The sequence below is a fragment of the Miscanthus floridulus genome, chromosome 5 (assembly GCF_019320115.1).
Source record: "Miscanthus floridulus cultivar M001 chromosome 5, ASM1932011v1, whole genome shotgun sequence".
In the NCBI taxonomy this organism is placed as follows: domain Eukaryota; kingdom Viridiplantae; phylum Streptophyta; class Magnoliopsida; order Poales; family Poaceae; genus Miscanthus; species Miscanthus floridulus.
In genome coordinates, this window is record NC_089584.1 from 72,682,604 (window position 1) to 72,696,373 (window position 13,770).

Genomic DNA, 13,770 nt, shown 5'->3' on the forward strand with positions numbered 1-13,770 from the left:
AATCACAGCCGAGCGGCCGAGCCCAATGCTGGAAAAGCACCACGTCACTGACACGCGGGACTGGCTGCGCAGCCGGAGAGGCGGAGCCTCACGCCCTCGGCGCCCTCCTGGAAAAAGCGAAAACCATATCCACGCCTCGTGGGTCCTGAGCCAATCCAAAACCGCCACGTGCCATATCCGGGGATACCCCTCCCTCTCCCCGTGCCGCCCCTCTCCCTCCAAACGGCACAGCAGCAGCGGCCAACTCCTCTCTGCCAGTGTCTCCTCGCCGCCGCCGACGACGACCAATCACCGTGCAATTCGAAGCAAGAGAGCCCCACCAGGAGAAGAGATAGTGAGAGCCCGAGGAGGGGCGGCGCCATGGGCCTCTCGGGCGCTATGATCTCCGCGCCGCTCGGCTGCCGTGGGCTGCCGCGCGGGGCGGTCGGCGGAGGTAAGGCGCGGAAGGCGGAGGCGGAGAGGTGGCGGCGGGCGGGCTGGAGCCGACGCGTGGGCGGACCGAAGGTGAGGTGCGTGGCGACCGAGAAGCACGACGAGGCGGCGGCGGTCGGCGTGGAGTTCGCGGACGAGGAGGACTACCGCAAGGGGGGCGGCGGCGAGCTGCTTTACGTGCAAATGCAGGCCACCAAGCCCATGGAAAGCCAGTCCAAGATCGCTTCCAAGGTGATTAGATTCCTAATATTAATTTGCTATGATCATGATTAACACGAACAAAATAAGGCCTCGTTAGTTCCTCACCTAAAGTTACTCCTTATCCCATCGATCGTTGGACACACGGAGTATTAAATATAGACAAGAAAATAAGTAATTATATATTTTACGACTAATTTGCGAGATAAATTTTTTAAACCTAATTAGTTCATGATTTGACAACGTGGTGCTACAGTAACACATATGCCAATAATGAATTAATTAGGCTTAATAAATTCGTCTTGTGAATTACTAATGGATTCTGTAATTTATTTTTTTATTAGTATCTGAACATCCTATACGATACTCAATATAACACCTAATGTGATACCCAAAACTTTAAGTCCTAAATTTACACAAGGCCTAAATTATAAATTTCTCCCCCTTTCTTACTATTTAGGTATTTATTACAGGATGAAATCCATAGCATCGTGATGCACCTACCGTGTATTTAATTTGACGTACATCAAGCGTTCTGTTTCTCATTTTCTTTCCAACTGCATACCATTCTTTACCATTTGAAAGTACAAACCATAACATTTTTTATGCTACATTGTTATTATTATCCATCAGTAATTGTTGCTTACCTTTTCCGGAGGAAAAACCATAGCCAAGTAGTCCTGCAGCCGATCGTTGTCCGGGCAATCTTCAAAGAGCATAGAAAAATACTGCACATTTCAATATGGAACCACGATCGTTGTCCTGCAGCCGTACTTCACGTGCTTTGGCTACAACTACATGGACGTCCATTGAAAAGAAGGGTGATCGCCTAGTGGTAGGCAGTAGGCACGGTGTTTGTCCTTCTTGGCTAAGACCGTCTCCAACGAGGAGACCTAAACACAAAATCGGTGGCGCACAGTACATTTACGTATCAAAATCACACTCCAACCGAAGACCCATACAAAGAACGCATTTTGGGTCCGACGCCGGCAAGAACGCAAAAAAGCGCCGTCGAGGAGAGACGACGCAAAAATCTTGCGCCTGTGGTGGTGGGCGCCGCCGCGCCAGGGGAGGGGGCGCTCGCCCAGGGCTCCCGCGCCTGTGCCGAGGCCTGGCCGCACCGGAGCGCCAGCGGGCGAGCACCGCGGGGGGCTGGTGGAGAGAGAGAGAGAGAGAGAGAGAGAGAGAGAGAGAGAGAGAGAGAGAGAGAGAGACGCACGGCCGGAGGAGGAGAGGGGCGAGGAGGGGGCTAGCCGCCGCCGAGGCCCAGCCGGGCACGCCGCCACGCTAGATGGGGACGCCGTTGCTTGGATCCGGGGGGCCACCGCCGCGCGCGCCTGGATCTCGTCGGCCGCGGGTCAAGAGCTCGCCGGCGGGGCCTCTGCTCGGCGGAGCTTGTCGCCCAAGCCGCGTAGGTTCGCTCTACTGGCCGCGCCGCGCGCTCGCTGGCCGCCACCGTGCGCTCGCTCGCGGCGCTAGCCCCGCCCTCGCCGGCCGCCACCGCTGCACTCGCTCACTCCGCTGTCCCCGCGCGCGCTCGCTTTGTGGTTGGGAGAGAAGTACAGAACGAAGAACGAGAGGAGAGATTTGGGGTTGCTGCTCGGTGCCTCCGTTGGAGAGATGAAGTTATGGTACGCAACCTTTTTACTATACATTACCTAAAACGTGAAATGCGTCCTGGGTTTGGGTTTCCGTCGTTGGAGTCGGTCTTAGAATGACGTAATTTATCCACGTTTTCCAGAAGAATGGTGCCTATTTGGAAATGTATGTAATTAAAATATTCTGAAATGTATTTCATGAGAAAATGACAGTATCTGACAAAGTGAATATCATACTGCACTGTACTTAGCCGTCGATTTTGACAATTCGAATCAGGAACTGTCATAAAGCGCAATCTACTGTGATTCGTGGGAACAAAGAATGTTCACGTACTTCTCTGGACTATTCTAACAAGTCAAGTCAGTTATACGAACTAGGTGCCAGGACATTGACGACCGTTCTTTTTTTGTGCTCACTAGTTCCTTACATGGTAATGTGGTATGAGTACGACGGTAGCTTGTTACCTGATCACACTGGGTCCCGTTTGGCTTACCCCATATTCGGTTTGTTTGGTTTTTTTTTAGCCGGAACAGTATTTTTCTGTCACAACAATTCAACCGGAACAGTGTTTTTTTAGTTAGTTTCAGCCAAAATTCTGTCAGCCGAACGGGGCCCAGTAATGTTGAGTTCTCTGGTTGTACACGCATTGGCATGTCATTTCCAGTCTAATGTCACATAGCTGACTTGCTATAATTTGAGCAGTCAAGTGGAGTACTCTAGGGTCTAGGCACAGTTAATTCCTCAAAAACATGGAATTTTCTATAGGACTGCACAGAACAGCAGAGCTTTCAACTGGAGCCTTTGTGCCATTATTGTTTTTTTTTCTGTACCATAAACTATGCACCACACTAATTTTTTTTTTTTGAAAATAGCTTTTTTCTTGCAAGGTGAGGTAACTAATGTTCAAATTTACATGGTATTAGTGTAACTGTTTTTTTATATATAAAGAAGTTGTAACAATATCCCAAAGAAAATTAACTATATGGTCTTATGTTTTGTTTGCAGCTATTGCCCATATTTGATGAAAATACAGTACTTGATTTGGTTATCATTGGTTGTGGTCCTGCTGGTCTTTCTCTAGCTTCAGAGTCAGCTAAGAAAGGTCTCACCGTAGGTCTCATTGGTCCTGACCTTCCATTCACAAATAACTATGGTGTGTGGGAGGATGAGTTTAAAGGTATGCTATTATTTGCGTTATTAAAATGCAGTGTCTGCATGACATCACTGTCATAACTTAACATGATGGTACTTATTTTTCTCGTTTACTGTCCAGATCTTGGTCTAGAGAGTTGTATCGAGCACGTCTGGAAGGATACTATTGTCTACCTAGACAATAACAAGCCCATACTGATTGGCCGTTCTTATGGCAGGGTGCACCGTGACTTGCTCCATGAGGAGCTGCTGAGAAGGTAAATCTTCATGTAGCAATATTGGGATTCAGAAGTATCTTCTCCAAGCATGGTGATATAATATAATTGACAAGTAGCAACACTTAAATAATTCGCAGATGCTATGAAGCTGGCGTGACATACCTGAACTCCAAAGTGGACAAGATCATAGAATCTCCAGATGGACACAGAGTAGTCTGTTGTGATAAGGGTCGTGAGATAATTTGCAGGCTTGCCATTGTTGCTTCGGGGGCAGCATCTGGTAGGCTTCTAGAGTATGAGGTTGGGGGTCCCCGTGTTTGCGTGCAGACTGCATACGGAGTCGAAGTTGAGGTACACAAAAACTGAAGAACATGTTCATTTTAATTTTTTTGTTAAAATTTCTTTCACAAATTAGACAGACCAGTTTGCTCAACAAATTTCTAGATGAAAATTTCAATATATCATTTAGGTACTAGATGTTCGTTATTTCAAAATTGTTTGAAAATTTCAGGTGGAAAATAATCCATATGATCCCAGCTTAATGGTTTTCATGGACTACAGAGATTGTTTCAAAGAGGAATTTTCACACACTGAACAAGAAAATCCCACTTTCCTGTATGCTATGCCCATGTCATCCACACGAGTTTTCTTTGAGGTTGGTACAGAGTTTTTATTACCTCTGTGATTCTGCAACCAACACTTCCCATACTTCGAAGTTTCAAAATTTGAGACAAAATGCCTTATCACAGGAAACATGCTTAGCTTCTAAAGATGCTATGTCATTTGATCTACTTAAGAAGAGGCTGATGTATCGGTTAAATATGATGGGAGTTCGTATCCTGAAAGTTTACGAGGAGGTAAGAAGTTAAGGGTCGACAATTCTGAATTTATCACTCATTTATAGTCTGAAAAATAAACTGAAAAATGTTCTTGGTTTCAGGAATGGTCCTACATTCCTGTTGGAGGGTCCTTACCAAACACAGATCAGAAAAATCTTGCATTTGGTGCTGCAGCAAGTATGGTGCATCCTGCAACAGGTACAGACAAATCATCAATTTTTCACACACCAGTTTCTTCCTTGCGTATATTGACAACGTTTCGCAAAATCCATAGGGTACTCAGTGGTCAGATCTTTGTCTGAGGCTCCAAGATATGCTTCTGTGATATCCAACATCTTAAGAAACCGAGTTCCTGCAGAATATTTGCTTGGAAATTCTCAAAATTACAGTCCATCAATGCTTGGTAAGCATTCTTCTGGTATTTATTCAACTTGGTTGTACTATTACTCAGCTCCAGGACAAGAACAGTTTTATTGTGTAAAGTCCAGACAAGTTAGCAAAACTTTCTGTGACTAATTGTTATATGATGTTTCAGCATGGAGAACACTATGGCCTCAGGAAAGGAAACGTCAACGATCCTTCTTCCTTTTCGGATTGGCGTTGATAATTCAACTGAATAATGAAGGCATACAAACATTCTTTGAAGCCTTTTTCAGGGTGCCGAAATGGTAGTTGCACTTTTTGCCCTGTTTCAGTCCATTTTCAGAGAAGTTCAGTGTGGTGAAGGTTACTACCTCCATAAAGTTTTGATAACCACAATTTCTCCTTCAACAGGATGTGGCGAGGATTTCTTGGCTCAACTCTTTCATCGGTCGATCTCATACTATTTTCATTCTACATGTTTGCCATAGCTCCAAATCAATTGCGAATGAACCTCGTCAGACATCTCCTCTCTGACCCGACTGGCTCAACTATGATCAAGACCTACCTGACCTTATAAAATCATCTGCACCAGGCTGCAAGAACTCTTAGAGACTGTACAGTTTTGTAGTTGTACATAAGTTAGAGGGGAGGATCTGGGGGTTACTTTTCTTATTCCCGTGTGGTGGCGGATCTAGGGGTCACCAGTTATGGTATAATACACTGGAAATCTTTTATGGTTGATATGGTGATGGGATAGAGAAGGACACCGTGTTGTGCATGATGGAATGGTAGAAGAATAAGAGAGATCAGGTGATGGTCATGGTTCCTGCATTGGCCATTTTTAGGTCTTTTATCCCTTGTTTTTGTTTCCATCTCTGCCTTTGCTGTTTCAAGGCTTCTTACATGTCCAATCAATTACACCCTTATTTTAGGTTGCTCAATGCCAAGTCAAAATGTTCTTTTCCTGTCGAACAATATTTGCAAAAGCAAAAAGGGAAAAAATAATTCGATGTGCAAGAATAGTATGAGGCTGTCCTTGCTCCTGCGCCATGGCATTTAGCCGCAAGATGTTGGGGAAGGAGAAGGCCTGTAGGAGACAAAGGTTTGAGGCAAGGGAGAGAAAGGAAGAAGGGCAGGAGGAGAGGCGGAACAACCCGTCTCCCTCCACCTCTCTGCCTTCTTCTCCTGCGCCGCCATCCTCACATCCGTCGCACCACCCACTGACCGGCCGGCGGCATCCTTCTCGATCGGCTTATTTCCATACCATCACCGCTGGACGGTGGCGCGATGCAAGGAGGCCCACTGAGCCCGGATGAGTACCGGGTGGCGTCGCCGCCGGCGCTGCTGCACCAGCCGGCGTCCCTCATCGTCGTGGCCATCGACCGGGACCGGAACAGCCAACTGGCCGTGAAGTGGGTCGTGGACCACCTCCTCTCGGGCGCCTCTCAGATCGTCCTCCTCCACGTGGCCGCCCATTACCCCACCAACCGTACGTCGTTCATCGCCGTACCCATTTCCCCACTGATGCAGCCGCCGCCGCCGTAGAAGCTGAGCTCTTGTTTCCTTGAACATGCGCAGATGGGTTCGCCATGGCCGAGACGACGCAGGGCGCGCTGGAGGCCGAAATGAAGGAGATCTTTGTCCCCTACAGAGGATTCTTCAACAGGAATGGGGTAAATGTAATAATAATAATAACAACAATGCAAAACATCCAAAACTTCTATCGACTGCGCAAAACGTATCAAGATGATTTTGTTGTGGGTGAAATCTTATGGCTGACGGCATGATTCAATCGTCACGTTGCTGCCAGCAGGTGGAAGTCTCCGAGGTAGTGTTGGAAGAGGCAGACGTGTCCAAGGCCATTCTAGGTTACATCACTGCAAACAAGATCCAGAGCATTGCGCTCGGCGGAGCCAGCAGAAATGCATTCACCAAGTACTAAAATCCCCTACTTTTTCACCCCATCGATCAAGGAGTTTTTCGTCCACATTGTACCGTCAGCTGACGCCATGAAACGCGTCTCTCGCCTCGGGCAGGAAATTCAAGAACGCGGACGTGCCGTCGACCCTGATGAAGTGCGCGCCGGACTACTGCAACATCTACGTCGTGGCCAAGGGCAAGTCCGTCAATGTCAGGCTCGCCAAGTGCGGCGTTCCGCCCATGCACAGTGCCGCCGACATCCCTTCGGACACCGACTCCCAATCGGGGCTGTACATGCGACGCGGCTCCAGGGGGCACCTGCCGCCGGTGATGCCTGACGCCACTAGGCGCTCCATTGACGGACGCACCCTGCCGGAGCTCAACACGCGGCCAGCGTTCCGCGAGCGCTCGCTCCCGTCCTCGGCCACCAAGAACGTCGTCGTCCTGCCGGGAAAAGACTACTCCGAGACGTCCTCCCGCTCCGTGAGGCACGAATCCTTCGGCGGCGACCTCGACTTCGGCCCGAGCACGCGCTTCTCCTCCATAGACTTCGGCGAGAACCTCGACCTGTCCACCACCCTCACCGCCAGCCCCGCCAGGGAGCCCATGTCACCGGCCACCGGCGTGAGTAGCAGTGCACTCAGTCATGCGTTCTTGATCTGATTTCTTTGGTATTCACCCACCGTTGCCCCTGACCTACGCCATGCGGGTGCAGGCGCAACGCGATATTGAGGTCGAGATGCGGCGGCTCCGGCTGGAGCTCAAACAGACCATGGACATGTACAACGCGGCCTGCAAGGAGGCCATCAACGCCAAGCAGCGGGCCAAGGAGATGCAGATGATGAAGCTGGAGGAGGCGCGTCGGCTGGAGGAGGCCAGGCACGCCGAGGAGGCTGCTCTGGCAGTGGCCGAGATGGAGAAGGCCAAGTGCCGCGCGGCCATGGAGGCGGCCGAGGCGGCGCAGAGGCTGGCCGACCTGGAGGCGCAGCGGCGCCGCAACGCCGAGGTGCGCGCGCGCCGGGAGGCCGACGAGAAGGTGCGCGCTCTGGATGCCATCTCCAACCATGACTTCCGGTACCGCAAGTACCACATCGACGAGGTCGAGATGGCCACGGAGCGCTTCTCCGATGAGCTCAAGATCGGCGAGGGCGGCTACGGCCCCGTCTACCGCGCCTCCCTGGACCACACCCCCGTCGCCATCAAGGTGCTCCGTCCCGACGCGCACCAGGGGAGGAAGCAGTTCCAGCAGGAGGTGGAGGTGCTCAGCTGCATCCGCCACCCCAACATGGTGCTCCTCCTCGGCGCGTGTCCAGAGTACGGCTGCCTCGTGTACGAGTACATGGAACACGGCAGCCTCGAGGACCGGCTGTTCCGTCGGGGCGGCACGCCGCCGATCCCGTGGGCGCAGCGGTTCCGGATCGCGGCGGAGATCGCGACGGCGCTGCTGTTCCTGCACCAAACAAAGCCGGAGCCGCTGGTGCACCGGGACCTGAAGCCGGCCAACATCCTGCTGGACCGCAACTACGTGAGCAAGATCAGCGACGTCGGGCTGGCGCGCCTGGTGCCGCCGTCGGTGGCGGACAGCGTGACGCAGTACCGGCTGACGGCGACGGCGGGCACCTTCTGCTACATCGACCCGGAGTACCAGCAGACGGGCAAGCTGGGCGTCAAGTCGGACATCTATTCCCTCGGCGTGCTCCTGCTGCAGGTGGTCACCGCGCGGCCACCCATGGGGCTCACGCACCACGTCGAGAAGGCCATCGACGCGGGCACCTTCGCGCAGATGCTCGACACCACCATCAAGGACTGGCCCGTCGAGGAGGCGCTCGGCTACGCCAAGCTCGCGCTCAAGTGCACGGAGATGCGGCGGCGGGACCGGCCGGACCTCGCCACCGTCATACTGCCGGAGCTCAACCGGTTAAGGAACCTCGGCCACGCGTACGAGGCACGCACGAGCGCCGCCGGGGCCAACGGCGGAAGTGGCGAAAGTGGTGCCCAGGTCAGCGCGACCTCGACGACGGTGGATGGTTCTTGGAAAACGGCGGAGAGCTAGCGGGCGGTGTGGCCCTGTGTCAGTTAGAGAGCGAGCTTTTGATACGGAGAGAAGTGTCCATGGAACTTAACGTTCTTTTTATGGATGGAGAGTTAAAAAATCCAAAAATCTTGGTGTATGTACAGTTCTGTCTATGAGAAATACTAACACGTCATTTTCCTGTTTGTGGCACGATAACAAATTTCAGCCTCTCTCATGGGAATTAGATTGTTTATATAGGAATTCTGCATAATCACATCAAGATTTTAACTTTTCAAATAGTGTCTGAGTAAGGCACCGCACATTTGTAGACATCGATGGTCAGATCGACACATGGTACCCGGAAGTTTGGAGTTGGACACAATGGCTCTGCTGTCAAAGTTGAGATCTCATCGAGGTTTTAAATAGCCGGCTAAGCCATTTAGCTTTCAATGTCCAAAAACAGGCTATAGTCAACTATAGCGGCAGCTAAGGGCTAACTTATACATGAAAAAACTTAGCTAAATCATTCTCAAACAGCTATAGCCGGAGATAGCGGAGGCTATAGCCGGAGATTTAAAACCTTGGATCTCATTCACGAGCAAAGGATTATTCTTCCTCATTGGCTGATCCAAGAAAAACTTTCGTACGTCTCCGTAATGTTAAGTCCATGCAAGGGCAGTCAAACGGTGTATTAATGATGATTTCTATCCTCATTAAACGACTTACTACGTAGGCAAAACGCTGACATGACAACGTAATTAATGAAGAAAGAGAGCAAAAATCCTAGAAATGGTTTCCTCATGAAGAAATCAGGTCTTCTCTTGACCCAATGCACCAAGAAACCATGAAATCGCCATTGGGGAGAAACCACCAGTTTCTAGGGGTCTCATGCCGCACTCCCATTGGAGAAAGAAGATAGAGTTGGAAGAGAGAAAGAGAAAATAATTATTACTCATAGAAACCATGGGTTGGAAAACAGTACTTTTTTTGATGCGGTATCCTATGTTATAGAAACTACTAGTTTCTTTTATTGGGACTGCCCTAAGGACCAAGGTTTTAAATCTCCGGCTATAGCTGTCGCTATAGCCCGCTATAGCTGTTTGAGAAAGATCAAGCTATTTGTGTCTATGTACAACTTAGCCGCTATAGCCCGCTATATCCCCATTTAGCTCCGCTATAGCTTTTTTTTGAGGTCATCCGCTAAAATGTCTTAGCCGGAGATTTAAAACACTGCTAAGGACACTTGTACAGATGCTTAAAACATGAAAAGAATTATATAATCATTTAAGTTCGGTGATGAAGTAAATGTAAAAATATAATAAAAACTAATCATATGCATGTGATGCACTTGAGCAACGGACTAAATTTTGTATCAAATAGGTCATGTTTCTAATAAACTTTGAAATCTTAACTATATACGGTAGCAGTACTAATAGTTATCTGCAAATTTAAGTAGGAGAATTTTGGACTTAGCACTTAACTAGATGCATACCCGTGCGTTGCAACGGGATAAAAAATTTCATAACATGCCTTACAACCCGTTTGAATGTATGGACTAGGAATTGGGACCCTGGATTTGGCTTTGACATTTACTACCCCTGGTTCCGTTGTTTGGATGGTCTTAGAATTGTTTGGATGAATCAGCGTCCAATATCACAGATCTTCCCCGCACAAAGGAAAGATATGGCCATTTGCAGTTTCATGTGAACCTGATCCTTAATGAATGCTTATTCCAAGCGCTTAAGGAACTGCCTATGGCCTTGGGCAAAGAATGTCTCCTTGTGTTTAACTAGAGGAATGGTGGCTGAGGGGTGTTATGTACGCTTGTTGTTATGTAATATAGTACTTACAAACCTTTTAATATTAATTAAGTGTTGTGATATATTGTGGTACTTGTAAAAGGCTTGGGATATTGATCATCAAGTATTGACTCTATAATGGATGCTTGTGATCAATATTTATGGGTTGGTCTCATCAATTATTTTTCCATGTTTTTTAATAATATTACTGCATTTTCTACTATTTCTGAATATTATCATGCTTTTATGTGCGAAGTGATATATAATCATTCTATTAAGTCGGCAAGTTGTGAAAACATATTGCAATGCATTTACATCATTGTAGACAATCCAGACTCTTCAAAACATGGAATTCAACAGTTTGAATATCCAAACAAAAATTGAAATTAGTTGTTTTCCTTTGATTCTAGCTATCAACTACATGCCCATCCAAACAAATGGCATTGGTATTCCTGGGCATTTTCAATTCCACTGAGCTTTGGTATTCTAGACAAATTCAATTCCTCTGCCTGAATATCTACATACACCTAAACAGAGCCTTAGGGATCAGCTAGAGTTGCAAAAAGCAGAAGTAATAATTTGTTCAGGTATAATTGACCTGATATAGGTTAACAAAGCTACATCACAGATGAGATTCTGTGACCAATTCGGAATGTGACTGGATAGTCATTGGGTGGTTGTCCTTGAGACCGAGATCCCAAATCTTAGCAGTCGGGAACCACGTTCCACGTTCTGAGCTTATAAAATTATTATCATACCAGTTTCATACCATATGCTAAGAACATGGTATAAAATCTAAGCAGTTTGGGACTTCAAAATAACATGGCTGCTAAGTCCCAAACCAGCATTATTTTGAACTTCTGATCACATCTGCTGATTGCCTCTAAGGTGGCTGGATCACATCAATATTAGGCATTTGTCCTACGTTGGAGTCCTAGATTAACAAGATGACAGGATCTAGATGGCTAGAGTAGGGCTGAATAGTCTATAAAATTTTCTTCTACAAAACCACAGCACTAGAGGTGATTAATATAACAAATTGTCCTATGACGAGATGAGATTGTTCCACCTAGAAAATGAGTGTTTTTTTTACTAATTAGAGATAATAACTCAAATACTTACATCTCTATATGTTACCGATGCGGGTTATGTTACATTTAGTTTTGACATCAAGAAACATTTTTTTTATGAACGAATACATTGAGCACATGGCCCCTGGCAAATCATCATAGCAGGCAGGCACACACATAGATGAACATAATAGGAAATGCATGACTACTTCTAGAAGAGAAAATAGGCTACCTTGTCTATCTGATTGAAATGAATCTTTTACCCGTTATAGTTGAAGAGAAAGGAAAGACATAAATATGAAGTCTCTAGTGTTATAGTCTTCTAGATAGTAAAAAAAAACAAAACCAGTAATTGAACAAAGAACGACCTACCAGAAGATGCAGAAATATGGTAGTGGTTAGAAACATAGAAATACCGAGACCCAAACATTCGTGCTTTCTTTTTGAATATGTCCTGTGATTATCCCTGCAGTTCTAGCAATGCCAAATTCAAATTTAACAAACTACACACAAAAATATCTTACACTAGAGTTAATTTGTGTAATTCAATTACTGGTAGTGGGGGTAAAGTAATACGTAAAGTTAATTTGTAGTTAAGTAATATGTAAAGTAATTTAACAAAAATATAATAGCAATAATTACTGGTAGTGGCGCTCTCCACAAAAAATTAACAAACTAATAGCAATCCGTAAAGTAATATGTATAATTCAAAACACATCATCAAAAGTTAATTTGTAGTTAATTTAGATTTACATGTAGTGGTGGTAGGTGAACTGGTAGTGGGGGTGTCACGTTTTATGGGTTCTTTTAGATTTTTTTTTCTAAAAAAAATGCTCTTTTCATTCTAAATTATAAGACGTTTTGCATTTTTAGATTTATAGCTTTTACAATATACTTAGATATATATTATGTCTAGATACATATTAAAGAAAAAAAATCAAAGCATTTTATAATTTAGAAAATAGATGGAGTAGAACCGTAATATTTGATTTGATGTTTCCCTATTCTTGATTATGTCACACCGCAAGTCCTCGCGCAACTCCCATCAAGCTTTGATATGAAATTACTGACACCCTAAAAGGTATAACTGATCAAATAAAAGGGCAGGTGGTGTTCTCTGTTCTGATTCCTGAGTATCTAGTTACTAAACATTCAAAGCATTACCATTAGGCATTAGCGATATGCCGATATAAGCTAATATAATCCAATATACAAAGACCCAGCAACTCCTGTGTTGATGTATCACTGCATCAGTGTATTTTAGATTCAATACCTCATTTGACACACAACTACAAGCCCAAAGGCTCAATACCTCGATTGACCAACAACTACAAACCCAAAGGCTACAACCCATTGACGCAAACCCGTTTCATGGTAGCCGGGTGTCGAGGTGCTCGGTAGACGTATCGAGCGCCGCCATGGAGGGTTGTCCCATGAGGAGTCAATTGACAGTGCAGCGGATGAACTGCGCCCATCGTGGAGGCCCGTGAGCCGCCCTTGCAGATCGCCGGCGGGGCTGAGCGCAGTGGAGGTCGTCCCACCGGATCGTCGCGCGCCCTGGGATTCTTCTTCTTCTTGCCACCAAACACTTTCACACTCACACACCGGACCGAACAACCAGAAGCACATTCGCCTACGCGGCACAGCTCTGAGGAAGGCAGCGAAGACAACATGGGAAGAAGGAGACGTGTTGTGCAGCCATGGATCTTAGGAAGAGGAGTGGTGAGGATCAAGAAGCTAAGGGGAGCACCGGTTAATAAATCGTAGGTGGTGCACAATGAACAAAGGTAGGGACGGCCGGTGTCGTGGGGAGGCGAAGTGTGAGTTGGGGAGGATGGGCGGCTGCTCGGAGTTAACCGAGGTGCTTGCCGAACGGGGAAGGTCAGTAGGCATGTAGCTTGTTATTTTATAATAACACGAGAATGTAATGTTTTCGAATCGAGAACATGAGCATTCTTGGAACAACATTCCCAAAATAAGAAACATTATCATGTTCCACGTTTCCGGCTGCAAAGGGGAGGAGCGGGATCTGCGGATGTGCGTGCAGGACACAAGAAAACCAGAGGGTGTTGGGTGGGGCGGGGGGCCTGCGGTGCGGTGTCAGGACGGGGGCATGGCGTCATCAGCGGCGGTTGAGGGCTGGGGCGATTCGTGTATAGGGTAAGG

At 47.2% G+C, this 13,770-nt stretch overlaps 2 protein-coding genes across 5 annotated transcripts; both read left to right on the forward strand.

Moving 5' to 3' along the window:
• Window positions 1-204: 204 nt before the first annotated feature.
• LOC136450070 (lycopene epsilon cyclase, chloroplastic-like) lies at window positions 205-5,579 on the forward strand. Its single transcript, XM_066450343.1, has 10 exons — window positions 205-663; window positions 3,235-3,406; window positions 3,503-3,638; window positions 3,737-3,950; window positions 4,111-4,254; window positions 4,349-4,456; window positions 4,540-4,636; window positions 4,713-4,841; window positions 4,974-5,106; window positions 5,213-5,579. The coding sequence occupies exons 1-10, from the start codon at window positions 361-363 to the stop codon at window positions 5,376-5,378; spliced, it is 1,602 nt and encodes a 533-aa protein (XP_066306440.1). The 5' UTR covers window positions 205-360; the 3' UTR covers window positions 5,379-5,579.
• A 297-nt stretch (window positions 5,580-5,876) lies between these two features.
• LOC136450069 (U-box domain-containing protein 35-like) lies at window positions 5,877-8,938 on the forward strand. Of its 4 annotated transcripts, none has more exons than XM_066450339.1 (5): window positions 5,877-6,290; window positions 6,380-6,480; window positions 6,612-6,736; window positions 6,838-7,345; window positions 7,437-8,938. In XM_066450339.1, the coding sequence occupies exons 1-5, from the start codon at window positions 6,089-6,091 to the stop codon at window positions 8,772-8,774; spliced, it is 2,274 nt and encodes a 757-aa protein (XP_066306436.1). In that variant the 5' UTR covers window positions 5,877-6,088; the 3' UTR covers window positions 8,775-8,938. The 4 variants fall into 4 exon arrangements, with proteins under 4 accessions (XP_066306436.1, XP_066306437.1, XP_066306438.1 ...); XM_066450340.1 differs by having other exon boundaries at window positions 6,615-6,736; XM_066450341.1 differs by having other exon boundaries at window positions 6,380-6,474.
• Window positions 8,939-13,770: the final 4,832 nt, after the last annotated feature.

Coding starts and splice junctions, on each gene's coding strand:
- LOC136450070 (XM_066450343.1), top strand. CDS start 361: ATGGGCCTCTCGGGCGCTATGATCTCCGCGCCGCTCGGCTGCCGTGGG. Junction 664..3,234: donor AGTCCAAGATCGCTTCCAAG/GTGATTAGATTC, acceptor TTTTGTTTGCAG/CTATTGCCCATATTTGATGA. Junction 4,255..4,348: donor CCACACGAGTTTTCTTTGAG/GTTGGTACAGAG, acceptor GCCTTATCACAG/GAAACATGCTTAGCTTCTAA.
- LOC136450069 (XM_066450339.1), top strand. CDS start 6,089: ATGCAAGGAGGCCCACTGAGCCCGGATGAGTACCGGGTGGCGTCGCCG. Junction 6,291..6,379: donor CGCCCATTACCCCACCAACC/GTACGTCGTTCA, acceptor GAACATGCGCAG/ATGGGTTCGCCATGGCCGAG. Junction 6,737..6,837: donor AGCAGAAATGCATTCACCAA/GTACTAAAATCC, acceptor CGCCTCGGGCAG/GAAATTCAAGAACGCGGACG.